At 48.1% G+C, this 19,648-nt stretch overlaps 5 protein-coding genes across 5 annotated transcripts, besides 1 other annotated feature; 2 read left to right on the top strand and 3 right to left on the bottom strand.

Moving 5' to 3' along the window:
• The first annotated feature begins 3,188 nt into the window (after positions 1 to 3,188).
• Positions 3,189 to 3,293: a sequence feature (Protein overlapping with rRNA (CTRU02_214923, KAL0930103.1) was converted to a misc_feature.).
• A 1,179-nt stretch (positions 3,294 to 4,472) lies between these two features.
• Positions 4,473 to 6,283, top strand: CTRU02_214922 (uncharacterized protein; the record flags this gene model as incomplete). Its single annotated transcript, XM_036726565.1, has 4 exons — positions 4,473 to 4,861; positions 4,919 to 4,960; positions 5,013 to 6,063; positions 6,125 to 6,283. 4 exons carry the CDS (start codon positions 4,473 to 4,475, stop codon positions 6,281 to 6,283), a joined length of 1,641 nt encoding a protein of 546 aa, XP_036581752.1.
• Positions 6,284 to 9,973: 3,690 nt separating this feature from the next.
• On the top strand, positions 9,974 to 10,417 carry CTRU02_214921 (uncharacterized protein; the record flags this gene model as incomplete). Its single annotated transcript, XM_036726567.1, has 1 exon — positions 9,974 to 10,417. One exon carries the CDS (start codon positions 9,974 to 9,976, stop codon positions 10,415 to 10,417), a length of 444 nt encoding a protein of 147 aa, XP_036581754.1.
• A 951-nt stretch (positions 10,418 to 11,368) lies between these two features.
• On the bottom strand, positions 11,369 to 14,207 carry CTRU02_214920 (alkaline proteinase; the record flags this gene model as incomplete). The annotated part of the gene is made up of 7 exons (XM_036726568.1): positions 11,369 to 11,402; positions 11,461 to 11,535; positions 11,626 to 11,704; positions 11,764 to 12,579; positions 12,665 to 12,965; positions 13,022 to 13,360; positions 13,422 to 14,207. The coding sequence occupies 7 exons, from the start codon at positions 14,205 to 14,207 to the stop codon at positions 11,369 to 11,371; spliced, it is 2,430 nt and encodes an 809-aa protein (XP_036581755.1).
• Positions 14,208 to 15,442: 1,235 nt separating this feature from the next.
• On the bottom strand, positions 15,443 to 15,784 carry CTRU02_214919 (Histidine kinase 5-like protein 2; the record flags this gene model as incomplete). Its single annotated transcript, XM_036726569.1, has 1 exon — positions 15,443 to 15,784. One exon carries the CDS (start codon positions 15,782 to 15,784, stop codon positions 15,443 to 15,445), a length of 342 nt encoding a protein of 113 aa, XP_036581756.1.
• Positions 15,785 to 15,850: 66 nt separating this feature from the next.
• On the bottom strand, positions 15,851 to 18,768 carry CTRU02_214918 (Histidine kinase 5-like protein 2; the record flags this gene model as incomplete). The annotated part of the gene is made up of 2 exons (XM_036726570.1): positions 15,851 to 16,238; positions 16,292 to 18,768. The coding sequence occupies 2 exons, from the start codon at positions 18,766 to 18,768 to the stop codon at positions 15,851 to 15,853; spliced, it is 2,865 nt and encodes a 954-aa protein (XP_036581757.1).
• Positions 18,769 to 19,648: the final 880 nt, after the last annotated feature.

Raw genomic sequence — 19,648 nt, 5'->3', positions numbered from 1 at the left:
TGCCTTTAATTCTAGATTACTTACGGGTTGCAACGGACATGCGTACAGCTGCAAGCCCAATTTGACGATAGTGTCAACGCTCACGGAACATAGGTACCGAGCAAAGGGTGTTTACGTAATCCATATGAAAAGCACATCATAGACATAAAAGTATGTGCTTTCTCACGCATATACGCTCTTTCTAAATCAAATCACTCTTTTACACCTTTTCTAGTCTGATTGCTATGTGCCTAGTTCGTCACACCTAATAAACGAAAGGATGAGACAGTTTTAAGGTGGTACTAGGCAGGCCCTCTACTGTTGTGGTACAGTATGGCACGCCAAGAGGGGTTGCGTTGGCCCGGCATGCCCTTTTCATTAGAGCTGCGCTACGGTTGATGTGGCGTGAGGCTGTTCCCACCAATTATCCCTACTTGAGTTCAACCAAACAAAAAAGTGAGCGATTTTTATTATATATCATTTTGCGTTTAGCTCAATGGGATATGACCTCTGTTTAACACGTGCTGAAGGCTGGTGTGCGGCTCTACGTGGGCGGGGCCTGACCCTTCTTAAAAATAAATTCATGGCAAAGAGAGCTGAAGACAGGCGACCAAACATATATCTGTAAACGATGCAATAGTCCCTGAAAATTTAAGCACTAGTCTCAAATGATCTTAGGGCGAGGTCAAAAAAGTGCATTTTCTCTATCTCTTTCCCCTTATCACAGCCATAGCCATGCAGACACCGAAAGTTATGTGTTTGATATGGACGAAATGGAATATGTGGCTGCTTATCAAAGACATTGGACGCTGGGTATTTTCTCATGCCAAGGTGTGATAACCAATGATAACATTTCTTTGATACAAGTGACTTCTATGGTGTGGAAGACCAGGCTGTGGCTAATAAGTATAAGAGCCTCAATTTTTGACGGACTTGAATCTGTCTACTTCCACTTGCACAACTCACTATTATTTATTCATTGTTCTCACCTCTTTTCTTTTGACCTGGATCAGTACGTCTAAATTTCTCGGTGCCACCATGGCCCGAACATTCCCAGTTGGGCAAAACCAACAACACCACTCTAACGCCAAATCAACCACACACGCCACCTCATATGAACTCACATCACAAGGTCATAACGCAGACATTAACGAAGGTGACTTTAATTTAGTACTTCTTATTCGTTAGCTTTTCTGCTAATGGACGTTTGTTATCCAGGCCACGATGAACGAGGCGAGTTGATGTGCCCTAAAGAATATTCATCGAAACGATACAAAATTCTCGTTAAATTAGGTCTTCTATGCCTAATACTCCCCTTAGGAGCTGGAAGTCTTGTGAATACTGGATTTAAGATCACATTTTCACTCACCGATACCAAATCTTTCGAACCAAACAGCCCTGATTTCCCACTTTACAAGAACACTCGATTTCACTACTGCGCAACGACGACTGTGGAAAATGCCAACTGCACCAAATGGACGAACATAACTGATATCGAAACGGATCCTGTTAGGATCATAGCACCAGTCGGCAAATTCGGCTATGGTCCTGATTGGTGCGACATAGTATATTGTTTCAAAGACTTCAAAGTCGCACCATCCGAGCCACGAAAGTCGGCCTTTAGGCGAAGCGGCTTGGATAATTGGGCAAGTATAAGCCAACCTGCCCTTGCCGCAATATTATTCTTCTGGTCGGAAAGCTTCAGCAAAAGCCATTACCAAAGCAGATGCCCAGACAAGGGCTTCTTTAAATGGAATAACCTCATGTCAATCTGGAGTGTGGCTGCTTTTATCACTTGGTGGTGGAAGTACCACACGTTTAATACGTCAGCTAAGGACGTCCAGCCTCTTTCTCTCTTCGCATGGTTAACAACATGGAGATTCGCAAAGAGCTTTCATTATCACCCAATCAAATGCTTTCTCTATAACCGTGTAAAGCTAAGATCAATTCTTCTTATCCTTCTTTACATTGTATCGGTCGCACATTGGATTGCTAGTGCTCGAGTTTTCTCTTTCGAGAAGCTAAACCCGTTTACCGGTACAGCGAAGGGGCTGGACGGTGGCTACGAATGCTTGCAAGATCAAATAGTTGCCGCTCCTGGTACAACAAAATGCTCTCCTGCAGAGATCTGCACCACCAACGGAATGTTCGACGCTAAAGACTTTGACTACATGCGAATGGATATGTCTTGGTCCGCGTTTCATTTCTTTGCTTTCATCTTTTTCACTATGGGTACAGTTTTGGACTCAGCCTGGGCCATTTGGAACGCCATCTGTTTCCACAAAGGCCGGACAGAGAAGTTGGTTCCATCACCTTGGGGGATCAAACATACAGCTATCTTCTTGGATAGTTTCCTGGGTCTGTTTGGCATTCTTAGCCTTGCCTTTGGCCTAAAAGAAACAGTACGAGACCTTAGGCTTGGGGAAAGGGTGGCACGTATGGCTGTAGACCATGCTTGTCAAGTTATTCATGTTGAGATGAGTCCTTGGAGGCAATACTATGACGTGGATACAGATAGAGCATGGAGGATAGCTAAAACATGGCTTAATGGGTAGTAGGACCCCGGAACCAGGCCAGTCTGACTGGGATAATCTTGGAATCTGGTGCGACATTGAAGACAATTACAGCGAAGAATGAACATCGCAGGGTTTTATTTTACGAGTTTTTTCATTTTTGCTTTTCTATAGTAATAAAACTCCTTGGATTTAGCGCAGTAGTAAGAAGTTAAAATGCACAAGCGATTGAATCCAAATCCAAACCTCCTGAAGTGGTTGTAGGAAATTTAGCATGCGAGACAGCATTTGTTAAGTAGCAAAACACATTCACGCCCCTAGCTCAGTCCATGGGGCTTCTGGCCAACTCCACAAAGCTCGGGTCGACTACGCTGAGCTAATCGAGCTCACAGACTGGGCCAAGGCTTACCTGTGTCTGCTCAACTGGTATTGCAAACTTGTGAGTAGCTTATCTCTGTGGTGGCTACTAACAGCAGAAGAAGAGGGTGCGATGAGTGGAAAGAGGACTAATACCGCGACACCATCTAGGTAGTAGTAGAATGCAGCACAACTGTACACTACGGGATTAAAGTCAGCACAGGCGTTCTTGGCAATACCTGTCCATTCAACAACAAAAAGAAGACAAAAACATACAACACCGGGCATTCGCCGGTCGTCACCGACCCGACTACTACTCCAGCCCTCATTGGCTTATCTATGGGAGAGCGGACGGGATCCCGAGTTTTCCAATGGGTATGGTCGTATGTGACAGTTCCAGTGCGCAAGATTACCTTGAAGCTACCGTGGAGGGAAGAGAGTTGACACTAGGTTCTGGCGTGATTCCTCTGCTTCCTGATCTAACAAATGAAAAAGTGCCATAAACGGCGGAGCAAGTGGATCAGTGTGAGACAGAGTGGGTCTCATTAGTCGTTCTCCTTTACTACAAATTGACTGGCAATGGATCGCAGGATTTCCAATGATGGAAGGAAAATTCACCCTGACCAACGTTGGTTCGCTGATTATTATACGCCATGAATATGTGATGCACAAGTGTTATTTTGCTAGTTTAAATTTTGCAATGGGAGGATGAGAAATCTGTCGTGTTAAATGTCCACATCTTCCCCAAAACACTCAGCATGGAGCATTGTTAGAACCAACAACACACAACGAGGTTGCTCACGCATATTTGGTAGTGCTGAGCACATTTCATCGGGCACATCATGCATTCCGTGTGGTCCAAACATCTGACTTCCGCCAATAAGTAAGCAGCGTCTATCACCAGTATGAGATGGAGTACGATGGAGACAAGAAAGACTGCCTAGATGGATGATGTTGTTTCTTCCAATTGTCTAATCATATAATGCAAGTACATAATGCCAACTTTTAGTTAACTCTTGGGCATAATAAGTCTTTACATTCGTTGGCTGTGGTCTCTCAGCTAACATGTGATGCGGCCAGGATCGACACTCCGTCTGACATACCGAGCATAGGTGGAGCCGAAGTGCATAATGTTGAAATAGACGCGAATCAGAAACAAAAGGGTAGTATGCTACTGCTCAGGCCTCGAGAATACACACCGCTTTAGGGAACACGTGTTTGCTTACAGTTCTAGACAGCAGGGCTTAGAGCTGGCCTTGTTCAGCCTGTAAGCTTAGTTACCACATGGAGCTGTGATTTGCTTTTTGTCGGCCCACTGGGGCTCAGCTTACCGCTGCTGAAAATCTATATGCACTACATTGTAGATGGAACTGTAGGAGATTTCTGAAACATAACCTCAGAGGTTGATGTCTTAAAAGCAATGCCTCAATCCTTCAACATTAAGACCACAGACTTGGGGCAAGTCTATCGTCATCGTGCAGTCGACGCGACTGAAGCCTGGCTGCAGTGGTGCTACAGAAATTGACTAGTAGATCTAAAATGTACTTAACATCGCCATTTGCCGGTCGGAAAATCAAATTCAAGAAGCATTCCAACATCGCCAACTTTAGCACTCAACTCACCATGAAACCCCAACACGCTTTTCTCAGCTATGCCCTCCTGGGTTCCGCCAGTACGCTGACTGTTCCGAGCGAGGTGCATGTCTCTTTGAGCAAAGAAAAATCCCACTCACCTCCATCTAACAAATCTTCCATCAACTGGGTGGAATGCGACCTAGACTTCGGCGAGGCATACAACGCTGCCCTTGCCAAGTTGCCCGAGAAGCCAGCTTGTGCCAAACTCGAGGTCCCTTTGGATTATACCAACCACAGCTCAGATGAAACCATTGAGCTCCAACTGATCAAGTATAATGCAACCAAGACGCCCTTCAAGGGCAGCATCCTGTACAATCCGGGTGGTCCCGGGGGTTCCAGCGTTGAAAGTGTCGCTTTAAGTGGACTTGACTTGCGAGAGTAGGTTGAAATACAAGATCTCGCTCTTATGCTTGGTATGCTTACCCATAATTTCAGCATCGCCGGAGGCCATTATGACTTGATCGGCTTTGACACTCGGTAAGCGCATTGACGTTGTAAACACCCAATACCATGACTGACAATCATCCAGAGGTACTGGCAATACCATTCCCTTTGTCTGTAACACGAGCTCCCCGGATGCTGGTAGCCTTCTTCGCCGAGACTTCAATACACTGGCGCAAGTCGACGTATGGGAGTACTTGAAAACTACGTACTGGGATATGGCGGGAACCTTCGCCGAGGAGTGCTACGAAGCGCAGAGAAAGTATGGCCGTTTTATCAGCACGCCATTCGTGGCACGAGATATGATTTCAATTGCGGATGCTCTTGGCCAAGGCGCAAAGGTGAATTTCTGGGGAGTATCTTACGGTACTGTGCTCGGGCAAGTGTTTGCTTCCATGTTTCCCGACCGCGTGGGACGACTTCTTCTTGATGCCAACCTTCTGGCCGAAGACTATGCTGTTACTACCTGGGTGACCAGTCAACGAGACACAGAACGGGCTCTCCACAACCTCTTGGACGAGTGCGTCAATGCTGGCCCTCAAGTCTGCGGTCTGGCCAGCTTCGCCGGCAACGGAACCACTGTCGATGATCTGATGATGGCCGTCAATAACGCAATCGAAAAGTTGATGACGGTCAAGAATGACACTAGTGGATACGGCGACCCTGCAACCGCCTTCAAGGGCAGCCTCATGGCGGAGCTTTACTCGCCGACCATGTTTCCCAACGCGATAAAAAGAATTCACCACGCGTTGACTGGAAACTTTACAGCCGCTACAGCCCCGGCCCCTCCGCAATTGGAATCTTTCTGGAACGAAGCCGGATCCTCTGCGGTCTTCGGCATCTCCTGCGGAGACTCTTCCTTTCGCGCCGAGAATCAAGATGATCTCTACTCCATTTATCAAGCTCACAAGGAGCAGAGCTCATTTGGCGATACCGTCTCGCAGAGCCGGCTGCTGTGTTCCCGGTGGAAATTTGATGCGGCGGAAAGCATCGACCTTAACTCGCTGAGAAACGTCAAAACGAGCTTCCCTGCTCTCATTGTCAACGGCCGCTACGACCCAGTCACCCCGGCGAGCACCGCCTGGGAGGTGTCCGCGCGTCTGCGAAACAGCCGGACTCTAATTCACTACGGCGCCGGTGTAAGTTTTTCCAACATTATGAATTTGAAGCTTGCAATTTGTTCTAACTCTTCTTTCTTAGCATGGTTTCACCTCACATCCGTCAAACTGCACGAATGCAATTGTCAAAGACTACTTTCAGGATGGGAAGCTTCCCGAAGTGGGTACTACCTGCGAACCCAACATGACTGCGTTTGAGTACTATGCCGAACTGGTGAGAAAGGCACGAGAGGGCAAATAGAAGTCATAGTTGTGACTCTGGCTCTTGATGAATAGATCTCTGTTGTAGCAATGGAAGGTAGAAGTGGGGGCCTTGGGACATTAGGACAATACGTTTGGGCCTGATTTTGTGGGATAGAGGCGCAATGCGATAAATTTCCAGCAGTACTTTATCAATACAATTAGTTTCTGGGAACTGGCGGAAAATGCTTTCCTTGTTGTGTTCTTTGAGCTCAAAAGGCGAATTCAGCTACGGATCGCGTGGCCTATACTCTGAGCCGTCACTTAGACGAATATTATTGCGACATTTTAGAACGTGATAAGATATGATAAGATATGATAATGAATAATGGAAGGCACTTCTAATTTATACTCAAGAACGCAAGTAGCGCAAAAAATTTTTAACAGGAAAAAGAATTTGGACACACAGGGGATTGAACCCTGGGCCTTCCGCAAAGATGATCGAGAACATGCAAAGCGGATGTGATACCACTACACCATATGCCCAGTTGATGGAAACACTCGGACACAAATCGCACCATGTACTTCGTTTGATTGATTGCAATTTTTCTGCAATTACTGCGTCAATTAGAAGCTCTGTCTTTGTACTGGTGTTGCGAAAAAACATGAAACGACGGATATTCAGACAGACATTTTTCTAAACCTACGAAACCTACAAGCTCTTTATCTTTTCAACAATTTTAGGAATGACCTTTCCCTGCATTCTACAATGCATGTTAACATTCCATTCTTTCGATGCGATAAATTGACAAACATCCTGCTTTCATCATGCACGCACCGCGCGACTTGCCTGGAACACGTCCCTCACCGCCATCACTGTTGCAAACGCCCATCAACCAATTAACAGTTACCTCAAGAGAGCAGAGCATCCTCTGAACAATTGAAGGCAGAAATTTTGCATGCTTTTTGTACAAATTCGACCTTCTACTCTCATTTCACTCATCATTTGATTACACTTTTTCTTTTTTCAAACATGCGCCGTATGGCATCACAGAATCGAAATGGAGATGATACATCTCCATCGCTACTACGCAGAAACGGACGCAGACGGTTCATCAGAGTTGTCGAACTGCTAACGGATAGCGAAGAAGAAGGCAGTAACGCAATGTGTCCGGCCAGCTCAAGACGCGGTAATGAGAGATATTTATTCCCAAGCCCGCCACCTTCGCCGCCACCACCATCCACACATCAAAAGGCACGATACAGAGGTGGTATTGGGTATCTGCGCGAACATGTCGATTTGGGATCACGCCTTCGTTACGATGGGCAAGAAGCCTCGGGTCGGCGTCAGGTTGATTCCACAGTGACTACATTTCAGGGAGGCAACATCCGCTTTAGCCCTCCTTTTCCTCCTCATACTCTACAAAGGAGATATCGAATGGCTGGAGGGTCCAAGGGGTCGAAACTTCTCAACATGTTTCGACCACAGTTCTGGGACCGCTTCTTACGAAGTTTTCTTCTCTTTGTCAAGACAAACTTTGGCAACGGCACATCCCAACGCGCCCTCAAGATCGTCGCGGTATACCAAATTGGCCTGTGGATTATTACATTCTTCTCTGCCGTCAGTCATATAAGGGCAGAGCAAGGAGGCGGTGAGATATACGCGTACATTGCTGGTATGATGGACGATGTGTTAGAGCACCGGGGAGTCTTCATGTTGGGTATGTTGTACGGGTGGCTGGTTTGGTAAGGTGTGTTGTTGACATTGGTCAAGACGAAACTGAGCACGCAGACAAGCGAACTGAGTGATGGTGTTATCCTGGTGGTATGGGAGAATAACGAGGTGGAATTGTAATGACCTCTACCTGAACCAATAATGTCTCTGTCTGTAGCAACTTAGTGGTGATTGAAATTGTAAACCATCGTAGACCAAACAGCTGATTGGTTGCCTTTATGCTTGCCAATTCTGGCTCTGCCAACAAACCCTTACCTACCTCATCAGATGAAAATTTACCCCTACCTGTACGTACCAATACATAAAACTGAACCTGAAACGATTTGACGTGTTGTCAGTATCGTACTTGCTCTTTCAAGACGGCGTGATTGGTTTGATTGGCCTAGCCAGGCACTCAAAATGCGGGCACGAGAAGTGGCCTGGAAAGAACGCACTTCATAACAGCGACTGCTGGAAAGAACTCTTTTAATAGGTCGTCAACTCCGACAATAAGGCAACCTCACTATTTGCTGTTTCTTTCTCTTATCCATTCTCTATATTTGAATCTTAAGTTGCGATAACCTCGTCAAATAATTCTTCAAAGCTCTTTTCCAGGCCCTGAAACCTGCCGCCACAGTTGTCTGTGTGATTGATTCAGCAAAAAATGAGAACGAACAAAAGAAATGCAAAAGGAAATTCCGGAACGGGGAATTGAACCCCGAGCCTGACGGAGCCCTCGTATGAGAGCGTCAAATGTTGACCATTACACCATTCCGGATTTATTGATGTCTAGGGCTTCACCACGCCCACTTATTATCCACGGACTTCTCCGAGTCCACCGACTGATCCACACAAATCCATCTATTGCTTATGCGTTTTGTTACAACCGCTCAATAGTCGCAGAACTAGGTTATCCCAGTCATGGTATGGTGCCCGTGCTTATTTATGTCCAGATAGGGGCGTCGGTTGATTTGGTATAGGCATGGGCAGCAGGCAACACCAAGCAGAAATCTATAACCCACACAACGTAACGAGATACCAGTATATTACTAACTTCAATATTGGATTGTTGTCCCTAGCGTAAATTTTACGAGCGAACGGGATTCTGTGATACCCGCAGAAGATAGAGTGCATGATCCACCCATAAATTTGCATTTTCGTCATCGACAACACAGGAGATTGCTGACGAAGGTTCTCAGGCCTTTATTTCTCTTACGTCTTGACATATCGTATGAGTTTGAATGCTGTGGTGAAGCGCAAGGCGTGAGTTGTCATGCTAATTTGGCGCTGAAAGAGGCCGTGAGGTTATGTGTCCTCCATCTTGTAGTTTTGGGGGGGCTGTCACCGCATGGTAGCCTCAGCCCGACCTAGAGGTCGCTGAACACGAGGCTTCAAGGCAACCTTTCACACTTGACTACAAACCGATCCTGACGAGGAGCTATCACGAGGCAAGCCTCTTTCAGCTTTGGCGAATGTGGTATCAACACGAAGGCAAAGTAAGTTCAAACAAGAATGCTGAGTAATCGGGGCGCGTCTCTTTTCAGCATCTTGAGTAGTATCTAATTTAGACAATACCAGTATTGAAAATGCACCAACTCCAAATTCTTGTTCTTGTGTCTGTCTGTGACTTCACCACTGTGAGCTGAAAGGTCACGACTCGTCATAATCCCAACGCAGGTTCTGGTGAGTTCCACGTCTCAAATTCTGAATCGTCTTCTCTTTGTTTAACAAAATCAAGTGGAAAGTCCTTCCTTCTTTAAGCTAAAAGCTACTTCCTTTCCTCCTCTTCACGTCTTCTTACTAAACTCTTTCTCAATTGCGATAAACAAAACCTTTCTCTCACTTCTTCATCACCAATCTTACCCTTTTCTCCCAAACCATCCACTCTTGAATCGCAAGGATTGCTTTTCTGAACATCTCCACCAAGGAAATCAATCCCGCATTGCTCTCATTGTAAAACTCGTGGCATAATCTTCTTGCATTTCTTTTCCATGTCCGCTAACTTATGTCTAGAAGCCGCATCACTACGAGCTCGCAATGCCTCCCAAGAAGAACGCCGACGACGCCGCTGCCAGCACCAGCCACAACTGTTCCGAGGCTGACATCAATCTCATGATTGCCATTATTGAGATGATTCCCCGCCCAGCTCTGGACTATGACGTCCTCGCGGAGAAGCTAGGATCTGCCACTGCCAACGCCGCCCGCATGCGCGTGAGCGCTGCTATCAAGAAGCACACCAACTGGTTCGCCGGAACCAACGCGACTACCGGAGAGGGCGGATCCCCCAACAAGGCACCCCGTGCCAAACGCACCATCAAGAACAAGGAGGACCCCAACGAAGAGTCTCTCGACGAGCAGGTGATGCCTTCCAAGAAGAGAGCTCGTAACGGAAAGGCGAAAGCCAAGGCTGCGGTGGAGGAGACTACCAAGAAGACGGCTGCCAAGAAGGAGAATAATGATTTTGCCGATTGCCAGATTTGAGAGGACTTGTAACGGCTTTTGGGGTTGGTCATTGAAAATAGGATTGGGTTCAGTTGCTAGGGTGTGTACTGGTGGTTCAATCTTGGGAACGGCTGGTCTAGGGCTCGCATCGCTTTCTAATCCTCCTGCAGGTGGATTTCTGAACTTGACAAGAATAGCATGAAGCATTGAAGGTGTGCTTTCACCATGGAACGCTTGCCAAAGTCTACATGTGAGATGGTTCTTTTCGTCGTGAGTGGCTGTACATTGTGATCTGTGTGCAAGACGGGTAGTCATCATCGCTACCGTTTGTGCCGCGTCTAATACGTTTCCTCAAGTATTGGTTATTGGCGGTATCGAAGACGACCGCAGACATTGCTGTTTCTACTTTTATGAGACTGCCCGGTTGCAATGCGACGACTATCAAAAAAGAAAGGCACATTTAACCTCGCACAAGGACAACTAGTTGACCCTCATTAGATAGAAAGTGACACTTGAACAGGCAAGGTCGACTCAAGCTTGCCGTTATCGTCTTTTACTATTCACGTGATGAAATTTGAGGTATCGTTACCGGGTCAAGGTATCGCCAAACGGCGCTTTCTTTGTGAAATTGAGGTGTCTGTGTATCTTCGAGGACTTGACCGTACCTACTTTTGAAATAATCTGTGCATATATGTAAGAAGACTGTGTGTTCAAGATGCGATATGTGCTTGTGTCCATGGCCCAGCATATTTCTTGAGGACCCTCAAGTTGCTGTATCGATGGATAGAATGCATGACCAGCGGATAATAATGATGGCGTAGAATCATGGTTATTGACACTCTAGAATGGAGCATATGGTGCTTGAACATGCCACAACGGAGGTTCGGCCGCCGTTAAACATCCACGATTTCAAATAATATCATGGTTTTCAATAATATAGATAACGACCGTGCATTCATCATTTTAACAAAACTACCAAAGTACTCTTCCTTAATACCATAACATTTGTTGCTCCTGCACCTTACTGGAGCAATCGTTAGACTTGAAGGCAATATCAAGGGAGTCCACTGGATAAAACTTACTCAAGGGCAATTCCGGCATCGTAGTCGCTCGAAGATAGCTTTTGCAAGAAGTCGTTAGACCATGAACGGTCATATCTAGCGCAAACACAGCCATTAGCTAGATTCATTTTCGGGTAGGCAAATTCCACGGATGTACATCGAGGAGAAAGGCACCGTTGAACTTACTGATTACAGATGTAGTAGATGTTGTATCCCTTGCTTCCTTCTTGGGCCACGCGAGTAAGGAAAACAGATTTGCACCCGTCTGAGTCGGAGTGATTAGCCTTGATAACCATATTGTTTGGAAATCACGTCGCAACATACCTTTACACTTGTCCAAACACCATGGCAGAGGATCACCGGTATATCCCTCACTGGAGGAACTGGAGGAACTTGTGTAGTCGAAACTGTAACTGACATCGCCCTCATACTGCTTCTTCCACGTGGATGGGATATTGTTCCAGGTAGGCTTGGGTGGCAATGACGGTTTGGGAGTTGAAGTTGTCGTTTGAACGGCTGCGGTTTTCGATACCAGTGACGTCGGAGCAGCAGTTGGTGTCCCACTCGGGGCTGCACTGGAGCAGGAGTCGCCCTCTTGCCTTCGGCAAACACCAAATACCGGCTTGACGCCGTTCCAGACGATTGGCGGACCGCCCTCAGCCCGCACCCAAGCCAGTCCTTGAAGTAGTTCCTTGACATTGGACGCAACTTTACCGGGCTGCTGTAGCTGCTCCTTGTACTCATCCTGAGCCAACAGAGTAGCAACAACGCCGGCGACAGTTGCTGCTGCGACACCCTCGGAGTAGTAACGTCTTTCCAAGTCTTGCATCTCCTTAGGGGTGGCCCTGTCTTTGGGGTTGAAGGCCTTGTAAGCACAGAAACCAGTAGCCGGGGCCGCAACCGTGACACCATCCTTTTCTGAGCCAGGCGACCAATTCAGACGTAAGCCCTTGGAGCTGACGGCGTTTACGGCAATGAGATCCGTATCCTTGGCGAAGGCGGCAGGGTATTGGTCGTTTGCTTCGGAGCCTCGGTTGTTGTTGGAGATTCCGGTTGGCGCAACAAGGACGATGTCATCTTGCATCATCTTTACCAAAATCTCCTTGTACGATTCGATAGATTCTTTATCGGCAATTGGAGCTTTTTAGCGTTAGTACATTGCAAAAGAGGGCATTATGCTAGGAATTCTCTTCGTTCGAAGCAGAACTGCTCAACATTGGCTTACTGGTATAAGAGAGATTTACGACAGCCTTCCCCTTAATGCCGCGTTTGTGTATATCGTTCTTGATGAGGGCTAACGCAGTGAGCATCTCCGTCATGGTGATAGCTCCTATCATGCCGCTCCGTCCAGAAAGTTTAACCATGACGACATTTGCTTTCTTTGCAACTCCAAACTGAGGCCCAAAGATCTTGGATGCCGCGCAGGTTCCCTCAGGATAGCCGATATCGGGATAGTCGTCTGTCGGCTTTTTGTCAGCACCAGGTGCATAAAGGAAATCCTTGCCACCGACGGCATTTTCGATGTCCTAGAAAGTAAACAGAGTTTAGCTTAAGAATATGGTGAATGAGGTCTACAACTCACTGGACTCTTCAAGTTCATTCCCGATCCCAGGATATACACCGTAATGCCTTGGCCGGCCACTTCGTCGTACACAAACGTATCTGTCAAGGACTTGCCCGGTTCCTGTGAGAGGACGGACAACTCGAGTGCCTCTTGGTACTCTGGATCCATGTGGTCTGTGGGATTTCCATATCCGGTTTGCCTCACTATTTTCTTGGGCTGCTTGGCTACAGAGAGCGGGTCCTTCGCCAGAGCTGGGGGCGGACCAGACGGACCAGCAGCGTCTTCTTTGTTGAATGGCGGTTCCGACTGGAGATCTTTCATCTCTCCCAAGATGAAGTCTTCGCTAACTGATCCGACCTTTTTTTTCATTGGGTGTTAGTACCTTGACTCATGTAAGTAATTAATGACGCATGCTTACCCCTGCTTTTCCTGTCAAGTCTTTAGCAGCTGCAGGCGACAATGGAGCGGTCAAAAACAGAATGCTCTTGTCTTCATCGTCCGAAACAGAGACAAGTTCATTTCCAACCGACTCGGAAAGGCTAGATCGGACGGACTCGAAGTCATTATTAGAACCTGAGCTGCTAGACTCTGGGACGATAATGTATCGTGGAGCCGCGCTGGAACTAACGGGCGATTGCGAAGAGGATGTAAATGAGATGGGCGAAGAAGAAGTGGGCGTGAAAGATGACATGGGTGGTTGGGTGGTGTTCTCCGGGTCTTGAGATCTCTGCCCTGTTGGAGTAGGCTGACGATTGCCAGGATCTTCCTCCGGATTTTCAACTTGCTGCGGCTCTGGACCGGAAATAGAACTGACTCCAGATGCGATACCACTCGCTCCGGTAACTTGAGCAACGCTTCCGGCAGCTAGGCTAAAATACTGGCCTGCAATGAGCAGATAGCCTCCGCCAACGCCTGCAGCAACAATCATGCCTACAGCGAGGTCAGATTCGACCTTGCCATTCTCGACGGTTTTTGATGCTGCACTGGTGGTGGCGCTTGTCGAAGAGACCGTGTTAGATGAGGCGATTTGACTAGTCTTGGATGGGGACTTGGAAGACACGGCTGACCGGCTCGTGTGTGGCGGCAAGGAAGTATGGTTTGCCGGAGCCGAGGGCGTCTGTTGTGGAACTTTTGAAGTGACTTTGTGCGATTTTGACTGAAGGCTAGAATGCAATGGGGCCCGAGTGCGTTGCGACGTGGGCATTATGGAGGTTTCGTTAGTTACACCCCGAGGCCATGAACCATGCTCAAAGGCATGGCGTACGTGTAGAGGCGCATGTTCGTGAGGTCTTGCAAATATGCCATCACCAAAGGACAGGAATGAAAGTAAAATGAGCGTGTGGGTTTGCATTGTGTTGAAAACGAATGTGGTTAGTATGAATGAATGGACTATGGCGGTCGGTGCCAGTGGTAGCAAGAATACAATAGTTGACGCCGAGCAATGCAGTATTTCATTCTTTTAGTTTATAGAATGTCCGTCAATACCGTCGGGTGCTTCGGGTCAGTCAATGAATATCTAGCGAGGTGCATGAGGCGAATATACATGATTTGCTATATATAGTATGCAAGTCGGGCTATGTGTTAATTAATTGTGACTTTTGATATCGCCGACCAGCAGATCATTTCTCAATACTGCAGCATTGCTGGGCTCTTATTCTACTTGCCAAAAGTTAAACAGACGCAAATTCAGAGATCAGCAGTGCATTTATGTTTGGGGTATATTGAATCGACTGGCCAGTGCGGAGTTGTCGTCTGAACTAGGTTCAGGGCAGTAAAGAGTCCGACAGCGTCAGAATAGCAATCTGAACAGTTCTGGCTTCCATTGATAGTTAGCTGCAAGTATCGGTTAAGAATAGGGTGAGGAAAATTTGGGCTAGGCTTTCAGCTACCGGTAACGATCGCTGACGCTTACATGAGTGCCCTTGTAATTTTTCCGCCTTCTTTTTAATTACATGCTTTTATATGCAAGACATGGCAAGTCCGATGAACTATTCAGCCTTGGCGATTTAATCAAAGTTGGTCTATGGTGGCTAAGCGCGTATGGTCTCTTGGTCTTCTACCATTATTTGCGCTCATTCATCCGCACGCACCTGGGCATTATTATTAAGCGATGTGGCATAAAATGCTGATTTTGTTACTTCAACACGAAGCAGACAAGCGGATGCACGCATCAATGCTATCCTATGTATGTGGTGGTCAATGCTAAAATCCATACTCCGCCCACATGTTTCGTGCGACACAACGACTTACAGACAGTCCTTCTCAACAGAAAGAAAGATGGTTTTACTGCAAAAACAACCAACCCTGATAATAAGATATGTATACAAGCTAGGCACTTACTATATCACCGTACCTGCGCCAAAATAATTTTCCTTGCGCCTCCAATTTCCATCCATGCACGTCCATTTCTTTTACAGTCCGTCATTGAAAACCATAACGTCATGAGACACCCTTGTTCTCCAAAATGCTATTCAACTCCTTAAGCCGCACTGGCTTCGTAAGAAAAAGATCAATGCCGCTCACAAATGCCTCTTGCTGGGCGCTGGCCGACGCCAGGCCGGTGAGCGCGAAAATGTGACATCGCGATAGTCCGCGTTCCGATTCGAGGGCGCGGATACGCCGGGCCGACTCAAAGCCATCCATCACGGGCATTGATATATCCATCAAAATGCATTTAAACTCTTTGGCACCCTGGCCACTGCTTTCTTGAAAGGCTTCAAATGCTTCAAGTCCATTTGTGGCGCAGGCGAATTCATGGCCGAGCTTCCTCATGTAGGACATCAAGATCCTAAGGTTTATCGGGTTATCATCAACAAGCAAAAACCTCGTTCCACCGGCATGAGACCCCTAGGTCATCTTGGTTGGAGCTGCAGGCGCCAAAGATGACACACAGTCTTTCTTTGGGCGTTCAGAGAGATTGTCGCTCTTGGTATCGACTTCTCGGGCGAGAAAGTCGAGTCTCGCTGTTTTTTGAACATCCTCCTCAAGCTGCGAGTCATTTGAGGTGCCGTCCTCAGCGGCAGGGACTGCGAATGTCTCATTATTTATAAAGGGTTTGCAGAAGTACTCGACCTCTGGCGTCAAACGAATGCCATCGTCAGGCGCCAGGTCACCGGGAGTAGCTTCCACGGTACCCAGCGACGAGGGGGTTGGAATGGACATCGTGGCGGCTTGCAATTTGATCCACCGCCTCAGGCTTAGCAGTAGGACCTTTGCAAGTTTTCTAGGACCGATGCTTCCAAGTAGGTTAGCAGAGAGTATGCCTGTTCGACAGGCGAGGTGACTTACGGCTGTGAGACGAATTCAATAACAGTATCGCTGTTCTTGAATCTCGCCGAAACGGCTAGTTGTCGCGCGACCAAAGAGTTACGACAAACGACTATGACGGGTGTTGACATGCCGCCGTGAGACTGTTCTGACAGCAAATCTTCGAGGAATGCCTCTGTAGTAACGACCATGTCTGCGAGGATGTGTTCGGAGACGGAGTGTTCGACGACGTGCATTTGCAGCCACTGCGCGCAAAAGTTCGCGAGGAGGGCACCTTCGCTTCGGGTTCCCTTCAACCAGTCGGGGTCACCATCTGCGTGAGCATTATGCTCGGTTGATGGCCCAAAAATCCGGACTCGAAGGCCCTTCAGCTGGTCAGAAAGCGACCTGAACTCGTCAAAACCCGCCGAGTATGGGTTGCCTGTCGGCGACGTCGGGGCCGCTTCTTGCAATGGCAGTACTACAGTCACCTTTGTCCCATGGCCGAGCTTGCTCAGAACCTGAATAGACCCGCCCAACTTGGCAACAATTTGGTTAACAAGGCTCAAGCCTAGGCCCAGCCCAGTAGAAATGCTGTCCTCTTGACAAAATGGTGAGAAGATGTGGTTTTGAAGGTAATTGTCGCTGATCCCTCGCCCGGTGTCCGTCACGATAATTTTCACCCTAGTTGAAGCCGAAGGTTTTCGCTTATCTTGGAGCACCTGGAGGACTTTGACGTTGACTGTACCTTTACTAGTGAACTTCAATGAGTTACCAAGCAGATTCATAATGATACGACGGATTGCGCCCGACTGAGTATGAAAAGTCCAGGAAACAGCTGGACTGACGTCGAACGTTACGGTGACTTCTCCGAGAAGCGACAGCAAGTCTCCACGGCTCTGCGGTTTGAAAGCGGCGTCTTCGATTGCTTGGAGACTGTCAAGTCTCCGAACAAGGTCTGGGACCTCGGCGTGTTCGGATGATTGCTGATTGACGTGATGGGCGATGGACAACTGTTGGTAACTGAACCCAGCGCAGACACTCTCGACGACCTCTTCGGCAAGGATATCGAGTTCGACGTCGGAGGCAATGCTCATCATTCCTGCCTCGATCCCGGGCCGCTGACCACGGTTCGCCACTGATCGATCGTTGAGAGCCGTTGTATCATTCGTAGCGATGGCGCCTTTGGTGTTTTGGCGGCTTGGCGAAGAGCCGATGAAATTGTTGATTCTGCTCAAGTCCAGCAGATGATCCATTGTCTCCAACAGCGTCCTACCACATGTTTCAATCGAAGCTAGCATCTCTTCTTGGAAGGCGTCCAAGGAAGTATCGCTCAGTAGTTCTGCGCCGAGGATGATGCCATGAAGAGGAGACCGTAGTTCGTGGGAGAGCGAACTTAGAAGGTCGGTTTTCGACCTCTCGATAAGTTGAGCCTTCATTCGATCCACTTCAGACATGATGACAATGCCGAAAGCCCGGAGGTAGCCTAGCTCGTGCTCGATAGTAAACGTCCGGCCCGGGGTCGTGGTACTGACAAACCCTCCGGCGTACCAGCGGTGCTTCTGCATATCCCAAAGAGGCACGATACACACACTACGGGCATCGGGAAATATGGACATAATCTGTTTCGCTTCTTTCAGGCGGGAGAGTTGCTCTCTTCTCCGCTTACGGGATGACTCGGTTTTTTGCGGTTGTTCAGGAGACCCGATGGAGCCGTTTTCCAGATTCATCGCGCTCAAGCCCAGGATGGTCTCGTCGCTTGAGTCGTCGCTGGATTGGACATTGCCCTCGGCGTCAAAATTGAAAATCTTACCTTTTGGATAACGCCGCAGAAGCTTGGCGAGAAAACCCTCCGATACTGACGAGAAGGCTCGGCAAGGTGGGTCGCCGTCGATGCTGGCTACTGACGAGCTTGAAAATCCGAATATCCGACAACGGGGTTTAGCCTTTCTCTGTGAACAGCTGCTGTTTACGCATCTTTCCGGGTGTTCCGTCTCGTCAGAAGATGAAGACGACGATTTACTTCCGTCCGCAGATTTAATAGCGTGGGTTGATGATTCAGTCAACCCGCCGAATGATCTGATGCTGGCTTCAAGGAACAGCACATCCTCCACATCGATAGCCTCACGAATGACGTTGGTAGCCTTGGAAAATAACTGATGAACTCGAGGATCCTGCGGATGTGTGCGTCCGAAACTAGACATGGAGAGGTCGGCCGTGGTAGGTTTATCAGATGAAGTCGGGTTCGATATCGGGGTTGGGCCTGGCCGGCGCAAAGGTTGGGGTTTGGGTGGCTGTTGGGCTTTTAGACTACCGAGCTGTCGTTTCGCGGATGCTGATGAGTTATCTATTACGGTATCGGGTGACTCGGGTTCAGTGTTTTGCTGAACATATTGCTGTACTTTATGAATCCCAACTTCCCGAGGCAGAGCATCGTCCAATATCCCCGGGGTCTCGGTGGTCTCCCACTCAGAAATAGTGCTTTTACCTGCGAAAAAACTGCCGACTCCGCGCAGCATGCGGTCAGCGCGGTGGTGGTTGTCTTCTTGACGCCTCGAATCCAGATAACCCACCACGACCTGGGAAAGGTCTTGTAGAAAACGGATCGAGACATCATCCAAGTCTCCGCGTGGCTGTGTGTCAAAAACGCAAAAGACGCCAATATCGATGCCCTTCGGAGTACGTAATGGTACTCCGGAATAGAAGCGATTCTCTGGCGCAACATGGCAGAACGCGCGCTGCGAAGACCTGGGATCGGCGGCAAGGTCGGGTATAACGGTTATGGGAACATTGCCATAGTCCAAAGGACTTTCGCTGGAGGGGGACTGTGCGATTCCGAGGGCGAGCTCGCAAATACCAGCGGCGCGGGGTAAAGCGGTACCGCAGAGCGCAAGATGCTCTCCCACTTCGTGATCAACAAGTTTGGCATAAGGCGTTAATGGAAGCGAGGGCGTGGCCTCAGCAACAATGTACTGGTAGTGTCTATCAAATAGAGAGATCAGAGCACGAGAGGTCTTCAGACGCAAGACGGCGAGCTCGGCGAAAGCCGTTAGTGCCGGGTCTGGTGACGCGCATAATTCGGAGGGGGGAATGAGGTTGTTCAAATCGTTGTGAACAGTTTGGGCAATCAGAGAAGGATCATATCTGGAGTAATCAATAAAAGACAACTTTTGTTAGCTTGAATATGGTGCAAACCTGAAAGTCTCCCGTTCACGACGACCTTCGGACACAGCCCGTCCTAGCGTAGGTATTGACGAGACCATGATGGAAGAATGATGATAACCTCCTCCGACACAGGCGGTGGGTGTAGGTATATGCAACGATGCTTGGCATGCGACCGTGTTGATAAGACTCTCATCAGTCCGCAAAGTTCGCTTTCGGTTGTCAGTGGCGGGTACA

Source organism: Colletotrichum truncatum (genome assembly GCF_014235925.2).
Source record: "Colletotrichum truncatum strain CMES1059 chromosome Unknown Contig_0012, whole genome shotgun sequence".
NCBI classification, from domain to species: domain Eukaryota; kingdom Fungi; phylum Ascomycota; class Sordariomycetes; order Glomerellales; family Glomerellaceae; genus Colletotrichum; species Colletotrichum truncatum.
This window is presented reverse-complemented; position numbering and strand designations above follow the sequence as displayed.